This window comes from Papaver somniferum, chromosome 3, assembly GCF_003573695.1.
Source record: "Papaver somniferum cultivar HN1 chromosome 3, ASM357369v1, whole genome shotgun sequence".
Taxonomy (NCBI): Eukaryota; Viridiplantae; Streptophyta; class Magnoliopsida; order Ranunculales; family Papaveraceae; genus Papaver; species Papaver somniferum.
In genome coordinates this window covers 165,443,116-165,467,139 of record NC_039360.1, presented here as the reverse complement: position 1 = coordinate 165,467,139, position 24,024 = coordinate 165,443,116, and the positions used below count along the sequence as shown (strand labels likewise).

At 37.7% G+C, this 24,024-nt stretch overlaps 1 protein-coding gene across 1 annotated transcript; it reads left to right on the top strand.

Annotated features, from left to right (window-relative positions):
* The first annotated feature begins 19,488 nt into the window (after positions 1 to 19,488).
* Positions 19,489 to 21,068, top strand: LOC113357941 (AP2/ERF and B3 domain-containing transcription factor At1g50680-like). The gene has a single exon (XM_026601436.1). The coding sequence runs from the start codon at positions 19,565 to 19,567 to the stop codon at positions 20,369 to 20,371; it is 807 nt and encodes a 268-aa protein (XP_026457221.1). The 5' UTR covers positions 19,489 to 19,564; the 3' UTR covers positions 20,372 to 21,068.
* Positions 21,069 to 24,024: the final 2,956 nt, after the last annotated feature.

Genomic DNA, 24,024 nt, shown 5'->3' with positions numbered 1-24,024 from the left:
ATTGCAAACCCTGATTTGAAAGACTATATAAAGGAGAACTCTAACAACTGGGAAACCTAATCCTCACACCTCCTGTGTGATACTAGTTGTATAAGCTAGAGTCGATTCTCCTTTAACCTTAGGTTTCTACCGAGACCCTATAGGTTAACGACTTGAAAACTTTATTGGGATTGTGAAGCCAGACCCAACTATTTTCTTTGTAGTTGCATGATATGATCTTGTTGTTTCTGTCTTACTAAGTACAATCGTAAGATTGGCTTGAGATTGATTTCTATGATAGGCAAGTTTAAAAGAAGTCGCAAACATCTTCGTTTCATCGTTTGTGATTCCGAAATATCTTCTTTCACTAGTCGATTAAGATTATTATGAGGTGATTGATAGTTCTAGGCTGCTCTTCGGTAATATAAGTCCGCGTTATCAATTGGTTCCTGTTCACCTTGATTTATCAAAATACGGAACAAAAACTTGTAGGTATTTTTGTGGGAGATAGATTTATCTATTACCATAGACTTTTCTGTGTGATACAGATTTGTTTATTAAAGTCTTCGACTTTGGGTCGTAGAAACTCTTTGTTGTGGGTGAGGTCAGCTAAGGGAATCAATTGCGTAGTATCCTGCTGGGATCAGAGACGTAAGGAGCGCAACTGTACCTTGGATCAATATGAGATTGATTTGGGTTCAACTACAGTCCAGACCGAAGTTAGTTTGTAGTAGGCTAGTGTCTGTAGCGGCTTAATACAGTGTGTGTTCAATCTAGACTAGGTCCCGGGGTTTTTCTGTATTTGCGGTTTCCTCGTTAAAAAAACTTCTGGTGTCTATGTTATTTCTTTTCTGCATTATATTTTGTTATATAATTGAAATATCACAGGTTGTGCATTGAATCGATCAATTGGGAAATCCAACCTTTGGTTGTTGATTGAAATTGATTGATCCTTGAACATTGGTCTTTGGTACCGTTCAAGTGATTTCTCTTGTATTCAATTAGACTCGCATATTTCTATTTGCTTGAGCAATTATTGAATCGACAAAGTGAGATACAACTCTTTGATATACTTTTATTAAGATTGAGTCTGACTGTCTAGTTGATTCTCTTAAAAGTATATTTGAGTTAGTCCATACAGATTGCTAAGCGAAATATTGGGTGTGGTTGTTAGACCTCCGCTTTTCAATTGGTATCAGAGAAGGAAAACACGTTTAAAGACCTTACAAGTCTGTGTTCATAGCGATCTGACTCTATGGACATGAATTCTATCTCTATAAACGTACCACCAGTCTTCGATGGCTCAAAATACTTATGTGGAAAATTGTTATGCGTGCTTTTATTCAAGCTCGTGATTTTCAAACATGGGTACGTGTTGTTGATGGCTATGATCCTCCGGTCAATATAGAAGGCGATGTATCTATACCGAAGGATATTGGTAGATATAGTCCAGAAGAGATTCTTGCTGCAAAGAAAAATTCTGACGGCTTAAATGCTATCATACATGCCATTATCCCAGATCTTCAGCACCATGTGACTACGTGCACTAAGTCTAAAGAAGTCTGGGATATCTTAGAAACCGTATTTGAAGGAAATACCAGTGAGAAAGAAGCTAGGCTTCAAAACCTAAATTCTGATTGGGAAAACCTTCGTATGGCAGATGAAGAAACATTTGATGAGTTTAATCAAAAAGTGTCTGAAATTGTTATTGCATCTTTTGCATTGGGTAAGACCATTCCTGAAAAGGACATTGTGATGAAAATTCTCAGATCGTTGCCATCTAGATAAAATTCTAAGAAGCATGCCATCGTTGAGGGGAATAACCTTGATACTCTTTCCAGAAACACTCTTATTGGAAAGTTAAAAATTCTTGATCAAATTTCTATTAGAACATCTGCATTCAATGTTGTTTGCAACATGAGTGAAGCCTCTAACTTGTCTTGGGCTGATGAATGTTGTTCCAATGATGTTGATTTTGATAAATCACTGATAACAGAAAGGATCAAAGAATTTGTAAAAAGGAGCAATACATGTGATAAACGTCTTCTGTCAGTTTTTTCTTCAGATGATTCAATAGATGGAAAATCTTTCCTAGGTGTCAACGTCGTGGATACGTCCGATGAATGTAATGGACCTTCATCTATTTCAGCAGAAACATCCACCTACTCAATTTCTGATTCGGAACTTGAGTCTGACACAGAGAATTTTGACTTCTTGAATAGAGAGGTTCTTCAAGAAAATCTTCAATTAAAAGCTTTATTGAAGAAACTTGAATCATTAATCCGGGTGAAAAATCTTGAGATAGATTGTCTTAATGACAAACTCACCAGAACCATGGCTCTGAAGGAAAAAGAAATTGATACTCTTAAAGATGATGTGCAGAGATTATCTGGAAGTTCTGACAAAATTTCAGCAATACTATTCGGTCAGAAACCCTTTGGAAATACATATGGTTTGGGATTCAAAAGAAAAAATGCAGGCATAATCAACCCCATTGTTCCTGTTGATCATGAAAGAATGAATATTGATATTTGTAATAAACAGAAGGCAACTCAACAAGACAAAGAATCTTTATTGATTTGTTCGTTTTGTGGAAATGCAAATGTCAAAGTACGTGTTGGAGATTCAAAAGGAACAACAAAATAATTGCCAAACTTCAAGAGAACATGCAAAAGATGAATCTGGATGGTCAATGTGGTTTTCCTAAAACCAGTTCTTCCAGAGTCAGAAGAGGTAAGAAATATGTTTATACAAACCTTGGTAAACCATTATGTGGTGAAAGAAGGGATCATTTGTCTCACGTCATCACTGTCTAATACCAGTGACGTTCGCATCCTCATCTTTAACTTGAGAAAATGAGGGTTGCGTCTATGTGGCTCAAATGGTGTTTTTATACGTTGTTCTTATTTTTGTTAAGAAAGTATTCTCCTAATGTTATAGATAATGGATCATTAAACCATGGAAGACTTGTTCTACATTCTTCTAGGGTTTGGGCGTTCATAAGTCTATTTATAATCGTTTATAGTCTTTTTTTCACCTAAAAGATACAGTTTCATGGCTCCTGTAACTAGAGGAACCACAAGTAGGGATCCATTCGAAGCAGTTAATGTGTATCTGTGTAAAGGGATCTCTTCCTCAAGGGTGAAGAAAGTAAAAGCTACAAATGATGGAGAAGGTTCTTCCTCTAGATTTCTCTTGTCTGTTTATCATCTTGATAATAACTTCAGAGGCTTGGTGAAAGATTTCATCAACAAAAGAAATGATTTAAAATCTCAAATTGTTTCATCTTTAGAAAAGATAACTCACTATGAACAAATGTTGTCTCTAACAAAGAACACCTTGTGTGAGCTAAAAAGAGAACTTAGTGAGTTGACGGATGTTTCTGAAGATTTAGAGGAATTTAACGATCCCATAATCAATGGGGTTTTCAATAATGAGAAGGAATTCTCGGTAGATGCTCTAAGAAAGCTCTACAACATCTAGTAAATCTTCTGATGAGAATTTTATTTCTTGTTTTGTTTAGAAGAATAATTAGAGTTTGGAATAGCCATTATTGTGATTTCACATAGCTGTGTCCAACGTTTTTCATCTTCTTGTTCTTAGGTTTATTGGTTTAAATTCTAGAATTGTTTGGAAGATGATTTTTGCAGTATTAATCTTTATGGTTTTATATATTGCAATTTGTTATGGAATATGTGTGTTTGCGTCCGTGAACTATGATTGTCCCATACCTTGTCAAAAGTTAAGTCTTTCATATGTCGATATGCATGTATTGATAAAAGAATGAATGAACCTTTGACATTAAAAAAGTTAAAACCTTTTATGTCATTATTTGATGAAAGAAAGGATAAAACTTTTGTGTACGAGGATTATGTCTATTGTATGTCATTGTGCAAATAGTGATGGGAAATAGAATGAATCCTTGTCTATTCCACAATATTGATCTTTCCTAATCCATATTCTTATGAATATATTGTGTGGCTCCATAAGTTCTCTTTTGTTGAACATTTTCGGTTAAATTAATCATGGGTTTTCTTGTGGTTAATTTGATTGAGTATTTTTGGATTCAAATTCATATTCGTATGTGATTTGTTATGTCCAAAGAAATCCTTCTTTTCTTGTGAAAGTAAGGTCGCTCATGTTGATCTTTCGGGAATGACATTTTAGGGAGGAGAGTTCTTAATTGAACTTGTGCTTGATTGCCAAATCTTTGTGGGGAGTGCGGCTGTGGAATATTATAGGTGTTATCTTGTATCTTAATAAACTCCTTGATGAAAGCATTTAGCTTCGGCTATATGATTGCATCTGAAAAGTTGATATGTGCTTTCTTTTGGTCATGAAGTATCTCTATGGAAATTTCATTAGGATCCCACTAGTTTTCGTACCTTTGCTAATTTTATTGACAAAAAGGGGGAGAATTAATGTGTAGTTCACACTACAAATACATATGGTTTTCGGATCATTATGTAAGGGGGAGTGGTTTCCATGCGAGATGGAGTGTTGACTAAAAGGGAGTGATACATATCAACATAGTATTGTTGTCGAAGTTGTGATACAATTGTACTTTGATGCTGTATAATAATATTATAACACCGTGTAACAATGATTGAGAATTCTTGTTTTCTCATTGTTATAGCTACGGATTTTTAACAACGATGATATTAAACTTACAACCTTTGGGATCGTTGGAGTACTTGGAAGTGACGAAGATTTTGAGTAATGTTGAAGAACCAAGGAGATCAGGCATGTGAAAGAGAAGCTACAAAAGTTTATTTATGTATTTTTGTATTCCATATGTATTGATAGTTTTGTCACTAAAATTGACAAAGGGGGAGATTGTTAGAGCACTTCTCGGTCGAACTCGCATGTGTTGTTATCTCAAGCATGTTTGTCAATGTTAGTGATCAAAACTATAAGTCTTGATTTCTAGTCTACTTATAGCTAAGTCTCGGACTAGGATAAAAAGTGTAGTTGAGCTCAAGACTCCATGGCGATCATTTTACAAAGACGAAGAACTACTCAAGGAACTGGTGAAACTTCATCGACTAAAAGGTATGTGAGACTTGAACTTATCTATCACTCAAAAGTCTATCTACTCTATCTCTTATCTTGAGACAAAAGTCGTATTTCTATATAGACTTTGATTATACACATTTGCTATTTCCAGCCGAGTTTATCTTGCTTATCTATTTCTCGAAATATGTGTTGGTAAGCTTTCGCTTTGGCCAAGTTTATCTTTACTAGTGGCGAAAGTCGTATTAAGTTTCAATTACTTGAAAATTGCTTTGACGAAAAATGGTTTGTGAAGAACAACTATATAACGTCCTCTAAGAATGTTTCAATTATTGAAATGAGAGTTTAGAATATATAACCATGGTTGGATATAAACATTGTGTGATAACTCATACGAGTGTCATTCCTTTTTCCTTCAACCAAAGTATGCGTACTTTGTTGCTCATGAAAACCGGAACTAAAGTCCGTGTACCAGTACGCGCACTATCGGAAGTTCACGTCCCGTGAAATTCTGCTGGAGTTTATGAACTGAAAACAAACTTATTCCGGGTATTTAAGTCCGCGCACCAGTATGCGTACTTAAGTTGGTTATTTTCTAAAAACGATTATTCGTGAACTTAAACTTGTATAAACTAAGGAATGCATATTTGAAAGCCGTGGCTATAAAGTTCATGAATCGATTCAAGTGAATCAAATCGTTTTTGCATCGATTGTGTCTTGTATACTTCTATAAGATCTAAGCAATTGAACAACTCTCTAACTAATTCATTTGAGTTAATTATGGTAAAGAAGAATATGGTTGATATGAAAGTGCTCATATGGATAACCATTTGGTTAATTACTGATGAACCAACTAAGTGTACATGTTTGGGTACGGTTACACAAACCTAAATAAACGTGTATTTCATTTGTGTGTAACAAGCTAAGTTTCGATCTAACGGTTGAAAGATATTAGCTTGAATATAATCAGGTTTTCATCTAATGGTAGGAAAGATTAATAGAAGTCACAAACGTCTTCGTCTCATCGTTTGTGATTCCGCAATATCTTCTTTCGCTAGTTGATTAAGATTATTGTGAGGTGGTTGATAATTCTAGGCTGTTCTTCGGGAATATAAGTCTGGGTTATCTATTGGTTCATGTTCACCTTGATTTATCAAAAGAAGAAACAAAAAATTGTAGGTATTTTTTTGGGAGACATATTTATCTATTACCGTAGACTTTTCAGTGTGATACAGATTTGTTTATTAAATTCTTCGACTTTGGGTCGTAGCAACTCTTAGTTGTGGGTGAGATCAGCTAATGGAATCAAGTGCGTAGTATCCTGCTAGGATCAGAGACGTAAGGAGCGCAACTGTACCTTGGATCAGTGTGAGATTGATTGGGGTTCAACTACAGTCTAGAACGAAGTTAGTTTGTAATAGGCTAGTGTCTGTAGCGGCTTAATACAGTGTGTGTTCAATCCGGACTAGGTCCCAGGGTTTTTCCGCATTTGCGGTTCCTCGTTAACAAAACTTCTGGAGTATGTGTTATTTCTTTTCCGCATTATATTTTTGTTATATAATTGAAATATCACAGGTTGTGCTTTGAATCGATCAATTGGGAAATCCAACCTTTGGTTGTTGATTGAAATTGATTGATCCTCGAACATTGGTCTTTGGTACCGTTCAAGTGATTTCTCTTATATTCAATTAGACTCGCAGATTTCTATTTGCTTGAGAAATTATTGAATCGAGAAAGTGAGATACAACTCTCTGATATACTTTTATTAAGATTGAGTCTGACTATCTAGTTGATTCTCTTAAAAGTATATTGGAGTTTGTTCATACAGATTGCTAAGCGAAATATTGGGTGTGGTCGTTAGACCCCCGCTTTTCAGAATCATTGGAGTACTTGGAAATGACGAAGATTTCGAGTAATGTTGAAGAACCAAGGAGATCATGCATGTGGAAGAGAAACTGCAAAGTTTATTATTTTGTATTTCATATGTATTGCTAGTTTTGTCACTAAAATTGACAAAGGGTGAGATTGTTAGAGCACAACTCGGTCGAACTCGCAAGTGTTGCTATCTCAAGCTTTATTGTCAAGTTTAGTTGCCAAAACTATAAGTCTTGATTTCTAGTCTACTTATAGCTAAGTCTCGGACTAGGATAGAAAGTATAGTTGAGGTCTAGACTCCACGACGATCATCATACAAAGACGAAGAACTACTCAAGGAACTGGTGGAACTTCATCGACTAAAAGGTATGTGGAGACTTGAACTTATCTATCACTCAAAAGTCTATCTACTTATCTCCTATCTTGAGACAAAAGACGTATAGCTATATAGACTTCGATTATACACATTTGCTATTTCGAGCAGAGTTTATCTCGCTTATCTATTTCTTGAAATATGTGTTGGTAAGCTTTCGTTTTGGCCAAGTTCATCTTTACAAGTGACGAAAGTCATGTTGAATATTTCAATATCTTGAAAATCGCTTTGATGAAGAATACTGTGTGAGTAACCTCTATTTAACATCCTCTAAGAATGTTTCAATGATTGAAATAAGAGTTTAGAATATATAACCTGGAATGGATATAAACATTGTATGTGAACTCATACTTGTGTAAGTCCAAAATCCTTGAACCAAAGTATGCGTACTTTGCTTCTCAAGATAACCAGAACTAAAGACCCCGTACCTGTACGCGTACTATCGGAAGTTCACGTCCCGTGAATTTCTGTTGGAGTTTGTGATCTGAAAACAAACTTAATCCGGGTACTTAAGTATGCGTACCGATATGCATACTTTAGTGGGTTATTGTATAAAAACGGTTTATTCGTGAACTTAAACTTAGATAAACTAAGGAATACATATTTGCAAACCGTGGCTATAAAGTTCATGAATTGATTCGAGTGAATCAAAATCGTTTTTGCTTCGATTGTGTCTTGTATACTTCTATGAGATCTAAGCAATTGAACAACTCTTTAACTAGTTCGTTTGAGTCATTTGAACTAGTTATAGTGAAGATGAATATGGTTGATATGAAAGTGCCCATATGGCTAACCAACTAGGTGTACACTTTTAGGTATGGTTATACAAACCTAAATGAACGTGCATTTCATTTGTGTATAACAAGCTAAGTTCGATCTAACGGTTGAAAGATATTATCTTGAATCTAATCACGTTTTCATTTGACGGTGAATATTGAATGCTTTTTTACCAAAGTAACTTAGATTGCAAACCCTGATTTGGAAGACTATATAAAAGAGAACTCTAGCAACTGGGAAACCTAATCCCCACACCTCTTGTGTGATACTAGTTGTTTAAGCTAGAGTCAATTCTCCTTTAACCTTAGGTTTCTACCGAGACCCTGTAGGTTAACGACTTGAAGACTTTATTGGGATTGTGAAGCCAGACCCAACTATTTTCTCTGTAGTTGCGTGATCTGATCTTGTTGTTTCTATTGTATTTGAGTACAATCGTAAGATTGGCTTGAGATTAATTTCTCCGATATGAAAGATAGAAAAGTAATCACAAACACCTTCGTCTCATCGCTTGTGATTCCACAATATCTTGTTTCGCTAGTCGATTAAGATTATTGTGAGGTGATTGATAATTCTAGAATGTTCTTCGGGAATATAAGTCCGGGTTATCAATTGGTTCCTGTTCACCTTGATTTATCAAAAGACGAAACAAAACTCGTAGGTATTTCTGTGGGAGACAGATTTATCTATTCCTGTAGACTTTTCTGTGTGATACAGATTTGTTTATTTAAAGTCTTCGACTTTGGGTCGTAGAAACTCTTAGTTGTGGGTGAGATCAGCCAAGGGAATAAAGTGCGTAGTATCCTGCTGGGATCAGAGATGTAAGGAAAGCAACTGTACCTTGGACCAGTGTGAGATTGATTGGGGTTCAACTACAGTTCAGACCGAAGTTAGTTTGTAGTAGGCTAGTGTTTGTAGCGGCTTAATACAGTGTGTGTTCAATCTGGACTAGGTCTCGGAGTTTTTCTGCATTTGCGGTTTCCTCGTTAACAAAACTTCTGGTGTCTGTGTTATTTCTTTTCCGCATTATATTTTGTTATATAATTGAAATATCACAGGTTGTGCGTTGAATCAATCAATTGGGAAATCCGACCTTTGGTTGTTGATTGAAATTGATTGATCCTTGAACATTGGTCTTCGGTACCGTTCAAGTTAATTTCTCTTTTATTCAATTAGACTCGTAGATTTCTATTTTGCTTGAGTAAATATTGAATCGAAAAATTGAGATATAACTCTTTGATATACTTTTTATTAAGATTGAGTCTGACTCTCTAGTTGATTATCTTAAAAGTATATTGGAGTTAGTCCATACAGATTGCTAAGCGAATTATTGGGTGAGGTTGTTGTACCCCCACTTTTTCAGAATTGATTTGAATTTGAACAAAGCTATTTGATTTATTAAGAAAACAATATAAATGAAGCTCCCATCGTACTCTAAGCTAATGCGTATTGTAATCACCATTTCCTTTTTATATATCTTCAAACACTTTCTTGTCTAGCTTAAATTTTCTTGAGCATATTGTTCGGGAATTATTTAGGTGAAACTCCACAAATTTTCAATATTCCTTGTATGATGAAACTGGTTTCATCCCGTTTTAAATTACGTTCAATATGACTATATATGTTTAAACTTTGATGAAACTAGTTTTATTTCGTTTTAGATTTAGTTGGATTTGATTTCATCCATATTTAAACAAGGATGAAACTAATTTCATCCTCTTTTAGGTTTGGTTGAACTTGATTTCACCTATATTTAACCTAGGATGAAACTAATCTTAACCTCTTTTAGATTTGGTTGAATTAATTTAACCTATTTTTTAACTGGGATAAAACTTTTATATTGGGGTGAATTTTGTGTCACCCATGTCAAAACTTAGATAAAACCAGTTCACAACAATTATAAGTGTCTAGATTATTGTGTAGATATATGTGATTCTGACCAGGTTGCTGATCTGGAATTATGCGATGTCGCACGTTATGGTGGTACTCATAATTGTTTATACTGTTGTGTTGCTTGACTAGTCAAACTATGTTTGCACAATAATTACTTGTTTGTATCATCCTAACATAAAGGTCTCAACTATGTTTGCTTCCTTTACATCAATCTAATCTAATTATTTCCTTCTTCTTTTGTACAAGTGGACTAAGAGAAGATGCAATAAATATTGTTTCAGCTAGTGTTGTAAGGCGTTTAGTTGTTGATATTTCTCCATTGGGGAGAGTGAACCAGGTTAAGTATATGCTTTATCACAACTGGTGCTAGAGAAAGTAAAGATAATCGCTGAGTGCCTTAATAAAGATAATAGAGAGAGTCTAGTTAATAGAGAGAGAGAGTCTCCGGCGATTTTAGGGCTATTTTTTCTGGTGATTGAAAACCGGAAATTGACCTCCATCTTTCACCGTGATTTCAACCATATCATCTTACTCTCCCTCTTCTTCATTATCGATCTTCATTAATGCAATTTTTCAGGCATAGTCTTTTGTGGGTTTCTATTTCAGTTTCAAACGGTTACAGGCTCCTCTTTTGCAAAAAAATTATGCCTAGGCCGAGAAGATGATCATCATCTTCTTCTCGAACCCTAATTCCTCACGTTACAGATCCAGAGGTTTCGACATAATCCCATCCACCATCCCAGACTCTTTCCATCTCATCTTCACAAGGGGATAGATTCAATTGTCCCTTTACAAATTACGATGGATGGCAGAATGGTACGGGTGGTAGAGGTTATGCCAAGAGCGCACTTTACCGACACATAACTGATCGACACTTTCGATCTGATGGAAACAAGGCGATTTGTATGGAGAGGATAGACAATAATGTGGATTTCTACAATGCCTGGGAACGGGTTCTTGAAGGCATGCATATGTGGTTGTGCATTAAATGCTTATGCATTCATGCATGGAAAAAACCTTGCACATCCAATACTCACCCTGCAGAAGTCATTCCTGGCCCTCTCAATGGAACTCGTGCAGATTTTCTCATCCATGGCGTTTCGAAACCCCAAGAAAGTGGTGGTGCCTCCACATATAGGCTATTTCAGGGTCAGACGTCCCCAGTGAAGCAGATAATCTTACAACGGAGATACTCGACAAGCTTTTTCAGCAGAAAATCACAACAACAATAAGTATCCCCCACTGTGCAGATTACTCTTTTCGAGAACACTTAAAACTGCTCTAGACAATGTCATTTCCAAACCATCGAACCTGGATGCGTGGTTGAAACTTTTTCTTTTACCGGCCTGTACCTTGAATCTCTACATTCCTAAATGTGCCGCTGAAGAACGTTCAGGGACTCGCAAGAAACTGCAGACTGCAACTATTAACCAGGCTCTGGTAAAATGGAATGAACCACAGGGGTGTTATCAGTTGACACAAAAGTTGCTTGTTCCGTCTAAGCCAAAACCCAGACCCAATTCATCTGCCAAGAAGCCGAAGAAAGATACTAACATCGAGGCTTGCAAGCGAAAAATTGGTTTGGTCACTACTCCGCAACAATACGTATCCTATCCTCTAATGGAGTTGCACCCTCATCTCCTGGCACTCTACACGAGTTACAGCTTAAACATCCAGATGCTTGTCCTCCTGCGATCCCTGTAGAGCGTATCTCAGCTGAAGCACATACAGTCGATACCACGTCTGTCATGGCCTCTATCAAAAGATTCCCTAAAGGCCCTTCGTGCGGCACGGACGGCTTAAGAGCGCAACATTTACTCGATGCTATGAGTGGCCCAGCTGCAGCCATTGCATATGAACTTTTACATTCAATTGCTCGTGTTGTGAACCTGTGCATGGATGGAAAATGTCCGCATGTGCTTGGTAAATATGTTGCTAGTGCACCGTTGACGCCACTAATCAAACCAGGAGGGGGTGTAAGGCCGATTGTTGTTGGAACCATTTGGCGCAGGTTGTGCTCAAAACTTGCAGCCTCCTCAGTTTGTAAAGATATGGCAGTATACCTGGGTACCTGGGTTCTTATCAGTTCGGAGTGGGAATACCATGTGGAGGGGAAAATATCATATATGCAGCCAACAGGTTACTAGAGCTCAAAGGTATGACCCTAGTATGATAATGTTGCTAATCTATTTCTCCAACGCTTTCAACATGGTCGACAGGTCAAATATCATCAAGGAAGTTAGAGCTCGTTGTCCCAGCATCTCAAAGTGGGTTGAATTCTGTTATTCATCTCCGGCTAATCTCTACTACAATGATGCGGCGTTGTCTTCAGCACAAGGGGTCCAACAGGGCGATCCCCTTGGCCCTCTACTATTTGCTCTAACTCTACAACCCATCGCTGAACTGATTGCTACACAATGCTCTCTAGCCTTCCACGCCTGGTATCTAGACGATGGCACAATAGCTGGAGACACTTTGGAGGTAGCTAAAGCATTGAACATTCTATGGGCTGAAGGACCACGCAGAGGACTGCATCTAAACTTGTCCAAAACCGAGCTGTTCTGGCCATCTTACAATCCCAGAAGAGACGATATTAATGTCTTCCCTGCCCAGCTCAGTGCACAAAGTTCAGGAGTAAAACTGCTGTGAGGCCTGTCAGCCTTGACCTGCAATTTTGCCGAGACATGGTTCAGTGTAGGGTCGATAAGACATTGCAGTTGATGAACAAGATTCAAAAACTAAAAGACCCACATGCCGAACTAATTTTGTTACGAAACTGTGGTGGAGTGTCGAAGCTATACTTCACCTTAAGGAATACTTGTACACAAGCCATCCAACCTGCAGCCTCGAACTTCGACATGCATCTCATGCAGCATTTATGTAGGATAATTGTTGGCGATGGTTCCGGTTTCGGCCTTGTGCAACAACGTATCGCTACTCTGCCTATGAAACTCGGTGGTCTCGGGATTCTCACAATGGCCTATACTGGCGTATATTGCTACCTCTCCTCATGTATTCAGACGCGGCATCTCCAAAGTTCTATCTTAGCCTGTACTGATGCCGTGGATGCTTGTGCTAACTATGAACACTCTTTGCTAACATACACGCAGGCTGTTGGACTCTCTCTTTCCGACTTCAAAATCAACGGTGCTGCCCCCCACTTTATGCGCAAACTGACAGCAAACTATTTTGGTGTTATCACGGAAACTTTACCAACAACCTTCGCCTTAACAGAGCGTGACTTATTCCTATGGCACAACAACCGGATTCCACATGCTTTGGACTTCCTCAAGGAAGTTCCCATTCAGGGGCTTGGTCAATCCATCGGGCCTAGGAAATTTCGTGCGGCACTCCAATATCTCCTTGGCATACTCCTCTTCGAAGGTAACAGCCTATGCTCATGCTACGACAAACCAATGGATATCTTTGGAGACCATGCCTTACACTACGTATACCGGCAAGATGGCGTGAGAGACGTTTTTTCAGATATATGTTATAAAGCCGGTGTACCAGCCAGAAAATAAGCCTCCCTCGGCCTTCGATCTAACTCGACCAAGGATCTTAAACCAGCGGACATTCTTGTACTCAACTGGAAAAATGGGAAGGATGTTTGCTTTGATGTTGTTACCGGCATCTCTCCCTTTACAACGGCTAGCACTCGCAATTTTACACCTGGACACGCAATCTCCATGGCAATTACCCTCAAACGAAATAAATACCTTGAAAAATAGTTATTCTCATGGGTATGGTTTCAGTGTACTGGCACTCTCAACTCTAGGGGAATTAGGGGATTATACGATTGCTTTTTTCAAGAGGTTAAGGAACTTCCTTATAAGCTATGATGTGAATCATAAGATAGGCGGTGCCCTTTTTCATAGAATAGGCATTGCGATTTAGAAAGGTGTTGGCGCCCAGCTTGTCGCTAGGATTCCCACCACTAACTTGTAATAGACTTCTTGTTTCTTTTCAATAAGTGCCTTAATAATGAGCTTATTAATGCAGCGAAGTGTTCCTTTAACATATATGCATACGAGACCCAGGATATACTCTTTGATTGGGAGTTTAACTTGGAGAATTCAGAAAGACTTGGCCTCAACGTGAAATGGCTTCATAAGCAAATAAACGTTATCAAAGGATTCATGTGAGAAGAACATACCCTTTCCAAACGATGCTGTGAAGGAGAAGGAGGACAAGATTACCAAGCTCACCGAGGAGTTGAACAAGGAGAGGGCGACTTTGCAAATCTTGAAGGATGCTGATGAGCGAAGATTAGAAACCGGCATTTAATTAGTTTTGATGTTGATGATTTTATGCCCTCTTGGTCGGTCCCTCACTTTTTCATAATTAGGTTTTATCACCAAATGCTCAATCGAGCAATATTTCAATAAATGATGAAACCGGCATTTAATCATCATTCTTTCACCAACTGGCCAACTAAGACCTGGTGCACGCTCACTCGAACACTTGGGCGCCACATGGACTCCCTCATTCCATGTGGTCCCCCCCCCCTCACTCATGACCTATTTTCAACAATTCATCAATTCACAAACAATTGATCAAAAATTAGGGTTTTGAACAACGCTCCACAAAATCATCATCCTGAGCAAGTTCAAACACTAATAAATCTATGTTGATCCAGCAATCAACATCTGGATTAATTACATAATATTTGGTAGTCTACCAATATTTTAACTAATATTTTATTGGGTCACGTCACCAATAAAATAATTCGTCGAATTGAGTAACACTTGCTTAGTTGCTAGAATATTGATCCAACTATCAATATTCAGTAATTCGTCGAACTGAGTAATACTTGCTCAATTGCTCAAATATTGATCTAACTATCAATATTCAGTAATTTGTCAAATCGAGCAGTTCTTTCTCAGTTGCTTGAATTTAACAGTATTTTCTCAGACGAGCAATATCAACATAAGAACACGTATGTTCAAACCATGAACTACTGAGCATTCTTCACTCATGCTCAATTCAATGAAACTTAAACACACTGTATAATCAGTCAACAACCAACTGATTAATACACGTCTGCCTTGCAGATTTCTCAAATCATGAGACGTCAATCACGTCACATGAGGGGATATCAATTAGGGTTTTGGTCTGGCGGTCTATGGCACGTGGATTCATCCACGATGAGAAATGTGAGTAAGTCGTGCAAACTATTGAGGGAGTTAGCAAAGTAGTGCGTGGACGGTTAACCAAGTCTCTGCACGACCTGGAACTGGTTCACCACGATTTCCCACTTCCCCACTCTTTCACTCAAGAAACCGTCACACTTACGGGGATCAAGGTGTTTACTATTCTGACAATATAAATAAGTGTCTGAATCCATGATTGAGGACAACATTCGTCTACACATAATTTCTCGAGCAATTACTCTCAAGAATTCATCAATCTCCCAGAACTTATTCGAACTCATCAGTTCAGAGAAAATTGCAGAAACCTTCAACACATCCACAATCCTTGATCATCATTGATCCCACACAATTCTCAGCTTCCCTCCTACAGATCAACCCATCTCCCTCTTTGCGACCGAATTGACTCTGGAATGGCCATCGACTTGGTTTAGGACGGAGTCTTACAAATTGATATCTCAAATCTAAGCACTCCCTTTGCAGTGCATCTGTGTGAGGTTGAACAGTTTGCTCGGTTAAGGAGTCTCGACAACACGCTCGTCTCTTCAATTCCCTGAAAAACCAACGAATCGTTTTTCCCCATCTACAACTATGTATGAAAGGACTATTTTGCACAGTAAACTTGCATTCAGAAACGTTTTTTTTTTTTGATCGATCAATAGGAAAGGTTTCATTGAAAAAAGAGGTACTTAAGGGGGGTACCTCAACCCAATAAATACAACCGACACAAAAAAAAAGGAATCGATTTTTGGAATCGATCACCCAAAAAAAAATGAAAAGAACTAAGAGGAAGTAAAAAGCAAACACCAAACAACTCAAATCAAACTCAAAACGGTCGATAGAAATACGAGTCCCATAAAGTTATCACCATGTTAGCCGTCAAACCGAACCTGTCAAACCCAACATTTTGGTGTTTGACTCCACTAAGCTTGAATCTTGATATCTCGAATTAGACTTTCCAAATTTATTTTTTTGTGATTGAAAGTTCTAGAATTACTTTCTTTTCATATGCACCACCATATTGCAACCGGTAAGTTGTTTCATATACGGTCAAGTCTTTCATCACCCCAATCATGACTCCAAGTTTTTATAGTTGCCGAAATATTACTATCGTAGCTCCAATTGAAGTTGCATCCTTCGGAAAAATAATTCCAAATTCTCTTTGTTCGCCAACAATCATAAAATAAATGGGCACTTGTTTCATCTTCTTCTTCACAAAACTGGCACACCCTATCCACATCCATACCCCTTCTAAAAATCTTGTTCGTTGTCATCAACTTTTCATGGTATAGAAACCATAGAAAAAAGTTTACTTTGTACGGATAATGTCGAAACCAAATAATCTCACTTGAGAAGCTAATATCGCCTTGATCACAAAGAGAATCAAACCCGCACTTAACCGTATAAGCATCAACCGTATTGTCTCTATCCACCATCCACAATCTTGAGTCTACGACCCCTTCTTGAATATTCACCACTTCTAGTAATGAGTTTATGGAAGAAATTTCTCTCATTATGGCTTGAGAATATCTACTTCGATACATGAACTTCCATTTGATTCCGTCACTCGAAATCTCATATAACCTAGCCACCACTTTCCCATTTGTTCTTGAAGCTTCAAAATCCAATGGAAATCTATTGCATAAGGCGACATCTCCAATCCACAAATCTTCCCAAAATCTAGTTTCATTTCCCGCGCCGATCTTAAATTTCACATGTTTGTTGAAATCCTCTAGATCATTATAAATATTGTGCCACAAACTACACCCCTTTGGTCCTTTCGGTTTATGAGTTTCCCAACCGGTTGATGATTCTCCAAATTTTCCACAATTATATTTCTCCAAAAAGCATTCTTTTCCGTTCCAAATCTCCACCACCACTTTTTGAGAAGCGCCGAATTCATGTATTTAGACTTCTGGATCCCAAGACCACCACCTTTTCTAAATTTTACGATTATAAATCGCCCGACATTATGAATTCTTTTCTTATTAGAATCATCATCCCAAAGAAAGTTTCTTACTATCTTATCAATCTTATTTGTAATGGAGCATGGTGCAAGAAAGATTAATAAATAATAAATGGGCAAACTAGCCAAAACACTTTTGATGAGAGTCAACTTACCTCCTCTTGATATCGTTTTTTCGTTCCAAGAGGAAAGTCTAGAATAACATAATTCAATAATCTTTTCCACTTTTGTGTGCCAATAACTTTATCACCCAAAGAAAGACCGAGATAGATACTTGGAAAATTTGACCTCTTGAACCCCAACATATTAGCAAATTCATCAATGTCTTCAACGAGAGATACTCCAAACAAACAACTTTTAGCGAAGTTGATTTTTAGGCCCGAGGTTAACTCAAAACAAAGAAGTAAATACCGAAGAGAATCTACTTGTTCATGCTTCGCATCAAGAAAGACAATGGTATCATCGGCAAGTTGAAGATGGTTAACTTTAGTTCCCTCGTTCTTCACCGAAAAACCCGAAATTTTACCAACTTCTTGTGCCTTACTCCACATATGGATCAAAACCTCTCCAACAATGGTAAAAAGAAAAGGAGAAAGAGAATCACCTTGACGAATACCCTTTTCACTACCAAAAAACCCATGAGTGGTACTATTCACAAGAACCGAAAATTTTGAATAAGATAAGCAATTTCGTATCCAAGGACGCCAAACGCCTCCAGATCCCATCTTAAATAGGACTTCATTTAAGAAGCTCCAATTCACATTATCAAATGCCTTCTCAAAATCTAGTTTGCACACTAACCCCGGTAATTTTTGACGGAGTCTAGAATCCACACATTCATTTGCAATCAAAACTCCATCTAAAATTTGACGCCCTTTAGTAAAGCTAGATTGAGAAGGAGAGATCAATATAGGAAGATATACCTTTAATCGCTCCGCTAGTACTTTGGAGATAATTTTGTATATGCTTCCTATGAGGCTAATAGGCCAAAAGTCCTTTACCTCCTCCACACCAATTTTCTTCGGAATTAACGCTATAAAGTTGTTCTTTAGAGAAACATCAAGAATATTCTTATCATGGAAATCTTTAAACACCTTCATCAAGTCATCTTTAATAAATTCCCACCCAACAATATAAAATTTCATAGGGAAGCCGTCCGGACCCGGAGCTCTATCCACTCCCAAATCATGAATCGCTTTCTTCTCCTCATCTTCACTAAAAGACCTCTCTAGCCAAACTCTAGCGTTCTCATCAATACTCTTTAGACACATATTCTTAATTCTCGATCTATGATTAGGTACTTCCTTAAACGCTACCTCAAAATGATTCGCAATGCCTTCTTTAATCTCATCTTTGTTCCTGGTCCATATACCTCAAAGTGATATAGAAGCGCTTTCCATCAGAAACGTTATTTCTGAAGTGCATATAGTCACGTAAAATCCTTGACAATATATTCAAGGGCTACTTTGCTCAATAAACTTGAATTCAGAAATGTTATTTTCGAAGTGCATATAGTCACGAGAAATCTTTAGGTATTCTAGGGCTATTTTGTGCAGTAACTCGCATTCAGAACTGTTACTTTGGAAGTGCATATAATCACTAAAAATCTCGGGACAGTGTTTTCAAGTGCCATTTTGAACGATAGACTAGCATTCTTGGACGTGGAAAATAGTACTAGTATAATATTTGACATGATGAGTATCTCAAGGAACTTACAAAAAAAAAAAAAAAAAAAGAGTATCTTAAGGAATCTTGTTAATTTAGGAAATCAATAGGGAAATTTATGAAATTATAGACGCTCCCTTAGTTAAATCCTGATGCCCGTTAGGAGTCAGCCGTGTGGTCATTCAAGTATCCTTCCCTTCTAGCACGGTTTCCTTTTTTGAGTATTGGGACAATGCATTAATCGCAGTCGGCCAAATATATAGCTTAAAATCAAAATTAAGGTAATAATTAAATACGGAAAGAAAATAGAATGAATTCCTAATTTTTACAACTTTTGTCTTAATTGGGGCAATTATCAAATTTTACGCCCAGATATAGAAGCGGTTTCCTTATTCGATCAAATTGATATTTTATTTGTGTTTTCACTATTTGAATTCCTATAAAACCACAAATAAGATTGTTGGGTACTCCATCAATATCATTCTCAGCAGCAGCTATCTTTGAAAGCTTGAATTGAGTAGAACAGTCTTTCGCATTCAGTGTAAGATTTCTTGTTTTTTTGTGCGAGTAATTTCTTGATTCTTCTTAGATTTTCTTTAATGGAAGAAGATCAAGGGATGTTGAGTATCGCAACATCAAATATTACAACATTGAATGGAGAAGAAGGTTGTTCAGATTCTAATAGCAGCAACAGTCCCCGTGGATCATCATCGAACAACCATCAAAGTCCACAAGATATCAGCGTAACATCATCTCCTGCAAGATTTAAGGGTGTTACTTTGCTGCCAAATGGAAATTGGGGTACACAGATTTATACAAACCGTAAACGTACTTGGATTGGGACATTCAAATCAGAGTTCGAAGCGGGTAAGGCTTATGATGCTGCTGCTGTTAAGCTTCGGAAAAAGCGAAGATTCACCTCGGAACTGTCCAGTGACCAGTAGTACTCTAGCCTCGTTGGAACCTGATTTCCAGAAACTGTTGACGATAGATGAAATAAAGAGTATGCTCAAGGATGGATCGTATCAGACAAAGCTGTATGAATTTGCCAACTCTTGTTCACCTGGTTTGAGTCTGAGCTTGGGAAGTGCTGCTGCTATGGATGGAGATGTAAAGTACCAACAGCTGTTTCGGAAAGCACTAACTCCGAGCGACGTGGAAAAGCTCAACAGGCTTGTGATTCCTAAAAGGTTTGCTGAAAAGTACTTCCCCGAAGTTTCGAAAGAAGAAAAGGTTCCTGGTTTGATAGATGCGATTCAACTGTCATTCTTTGACAGGGAGATGGAGTCTTGGAATTTCCGATACTGCTACTGGAGATCTAGCCAAAGTTATGTGTTCACCAAAGGTTGGATCCGATTTGTTAAAGAAAAGAAATTGAAGGCGACGGATGTGGTTACGTTCTATAAGTGTGAGTGTCAAAATGGGGCGCAGAAAGCGTTTTACATGATTGACGTAGCATCGTCTGTTGCACCTGAGAGTAACGGTGGTGGTTTTGCTGGGGGCTTTGATACAGATGCTGGAAATAGACTAGATTTACAATTATGCCTTGGCCAGATTACTGTTACTGAAAGTGGATCATCGGATAGAACTATCAAACTAAGGCAACAAAAGGAAGTTGCGCCACCACAACCAGAGGAGGTGCAGAAAAAGGCCGTCAGACTTTTTGGTGTAAACATTAGTTAACGATTACGAGGAATTGTGTGGTTTTGGTGTGTAATTCTGCAAATTTCTCTTTTGGATTTCTAGGAAATTAGACAGATAAAAACATCATTACCAATTTGTATTTCTCTTTAACTTGTTCTGGGTACCATGTGTAGGCATTTCTACTTCTGTTTATATTGAGATAACGAAGTTGTAGTATTAACTAATAGCCAACATTCTTTAAGTTTCTGATCAGTCTCACTGAAGTATAGAATATATACAAGGCACATATCAATTTGATAGCAGTACTGCAATATTACTAGTGCTCCTGATGATATGTCATAGATTCAACAGTACTAAAGTACTCCCAATACTATTCACTAAACAAGATTGCACTGAAGTTTGAACTTAACAACTTAAGAAGTACTGCTTGTACTTGTACCAGTACAAATATCAGTTTAACTTAATCTTCTGCAATCAGTCCTAAACTGACCCGAAGTCCCTGCAAGTACATTTGTCAATCAAAGCTTCATAAATGCAGAAGCAAAGACTTGGAAAGAGTTGTTTTGATTATCGGAAGCGATTTAACGATGTATGATATTTTTGGGTCCTTTGAGATGCTCGAGTTGATGCCAGATAAACCCCTGCCATAATGATATCTTGGTAGTACTGGTTATCAGAGGGTAGGGGAGTTGTATCATTAGGCGCATATCAGCTTGAGTTATATCATTAGGTGAAAAATCCCGACTATTTACCAGCTTATGTGATAATAGCAGCACAAGGGACTTTCTCGGGACTATCTGATTTGACAACAGATTTTATCTTGACCCGAGCTTGTTGGCATAAAGTTTTTGGAGGAAACCATCTCGGAACCAGTGTTGTCAGAGTTTAGTATTGAAGCATCAGAACCCTATATGTATGCAGAACCATGATAAAGTTCTAGATACATGCATGCAGATGAACCAAGCTCAACTTGTTATAGTCCAGAAGGCGGATGATTAACATAATTCTAGATTACGAGCTAGGTATATGAAAGAGTTACCTGAACTTGGGAGTCATGAAACAGGAGCCGTAAGAAAGGTGCAGGAGCTGTAGCATCAGTCAAAAAAATGGGTAGAACCTGGACATGAAGTAATAACCTCAACTAAGGCCTCACAACATTTGGACATGAAGTTATAATTCTAACTGAAATATTCAACTCTCCTACAGAAAGAGTCCCGACCTTCTTAGCTATAAAGTCTGCTAAAGAATACTTCTTCTAATAAAAAAAACAAAAACAAAGTCATATTACTACTTCCACTACTACTAATTAAAAACTCTTATGAGCCTTGAACCTACAGCTGACCAGAGAAGAAGTCCACCAGTGCCATGAAATCCCTCAACAGCGTTCCTGCAAGGCGCACACTATGTATTCTGCTTCCCAAATAATATCTGCAATATAGCCAATTTTATCAAAGATTCCAATACAAACTTCATAATCTGAAACATAGCCAATTTTACCAAAGATTACTATATACAAACCAGAAGAAGCACCAAAGCAAAAACAAAATTGAGATTCAGACCCAAGACCCAAGACCATTTGTGAATTGATCATTAGGACTGCAAAATCGATAATCTGGTTTTCGCTAGCAATGTTTCTTCTCCTTTACTGTTGATTTAGGATCAAAGCAAAAACAAATTTTCTGAGATTCCATTGTTTCCAACAAATGAAGCTAATTTAATTAGTCTGATCACCCTTGGTTCATTTCACTAGCCAATCAGATATGTTATGCCACAGGTTAGTAAATATCAGATGAATAAGACCAAGGCTCCTCCAATTAGCAACACAGATTTCACATTCCAACAACAAATGGAAGTACAAAAGAAGGAATTCATTAATCAACTGCTACTTACCAGCACGATCTTAATATCTGACAAACGCTTTTGTGCTTGCCAGAGCTCTGTACTAGCATCAGCAGCTGCACTTAAGGCATCTGCTGTGCCGTTCATTGCTTCGATTGTGTTCAGATCCCATTCACCATCATCATCGTCATCATCATCAGCTGTTGCTTCTGTTGAAGTTGGCAGCATCTTCACTGCTTCCTCAAATAGCTTGCACTTTTATTCGACATCCTTCTTAGCTTTTGACACCAGTACTTCAAGATCAACCACCTCGTCTAAGAAATCTTGGTCCGAGTTCTTTTCTTCAGGTGAGTTCTTTGGTTTTTTAAGCAGATTAAGGGCATCAGGCTCACTGCAACCGGCATCTTTAAGATTCAGGCTATCACTTCTCTCTAGCAGCTTAGGGTGAACTCCCTAAAACATCATCTCTTCCCCTTTTACTGGTTTTTGAAGTCGAAATACCACTTCCAGTGTGCAACTCAAATGAACTATCTGGAACATTTTCCACTTTATCACTATGTTTTTCAGCTTCATCTTCGGAATCCTCGACTTGAGCTTCCGCTCTCTCTAATTCTTCCATTATCTCTATATCCTGAGTACTCTTGTTGTAGTTACATTCTGGAAGTATTTCCCAAGCTTTTAAACAGTCCTCCAACCATCGATGATTCACGAGCTTTATTTTCTGCATTTTCTTAGCAAGCTCGTACTTGTCACCCTCGAATTTGTAGCAAATGAGATGAGTGACCTTGTTTGCTAACAAAGGCTTCGAGATGTTGGCCCCCATCATGCTTACCATCCTCATTATATTTTCATGGTCCTGGTTTTTGTATCCTGCCAGGCATACAACCAAAGATTCCGCACCCACAATTCCTTTCAGATCCTTTACAGGTTGATACAAAATCGAGCTAGAAGAATCCAACTCCACTGGCGCTCCAATATTTAAACCATGATCCACCCATGCCGAGTTCACCACCGATTTCCCCTCTATCCTAGCATTAACACAACGATGGTCATCATAAGCGATTTTGTCAACAATAACATGGGTACAACTAAAATCATCATATTCCAGATAGCAATGAATAGTTACTATTAACCGAGTAGAAGTAGTGAACGTGGGAATCTGGTGTCCAGAATGCTAGATATTGGAGGTGGTTAACATGATATTCTGGGGTAACGGTCATGATATTAAGAATAGGTGATGGGCATGAGCCTTGAGAGGCTTCATGCATCCTTCTACAAATCTATGATGCTTCAGAGCACGCCATCAAATATTGCATAAGAGAAAATTGAGAAGAAAACTCATATGTAGCATTTATCCAAGTAATGCATACATGTGCCACTTGTCTTACAAAACAGCATGCTCATTTGAAATAAATAGATGATTGACATTCACCGAGCGTACTCGCTGAAAACAAATTTAAACAATATTATGATCAAAATAGTCGGTCAAACAAAAATAAACATGACAATTCCAGGCACGAAGCTAGACAGAATGTAATTCCACTGAAGAAGTTTAATGTTCATGACCATATGTTATTGTAGAAGTGCATCAATGTGAGAGGTGCAAGCTCCACTTTTGTTGTGTGGGTCTCGCAATAATTGCAAATAAGGCAATATGTGTTTGGATGCATCACCACAGGTTCACAACAAGGATTCACAGAACTTTGAAAGAATTTCTACTCCAGTAAATTATGACAAGACCACACACTACATAGCAAGTACAAATTTAATACGAGATAATTCTATTATTATCATAAGCATACCTCTATATAATTGTAAACAGCATCTTTGATTATTTGATCTTCTTTCTTCGG

Coding starts and splice junctions, on each gene's coding strand:
- LOC113357941 (XM_026601436.1), top strand. CDS start 19,565: ATGATGCTGCTGCTGTTAAGCTTCGGAAAAAGCGAAGATTCACCTCGG.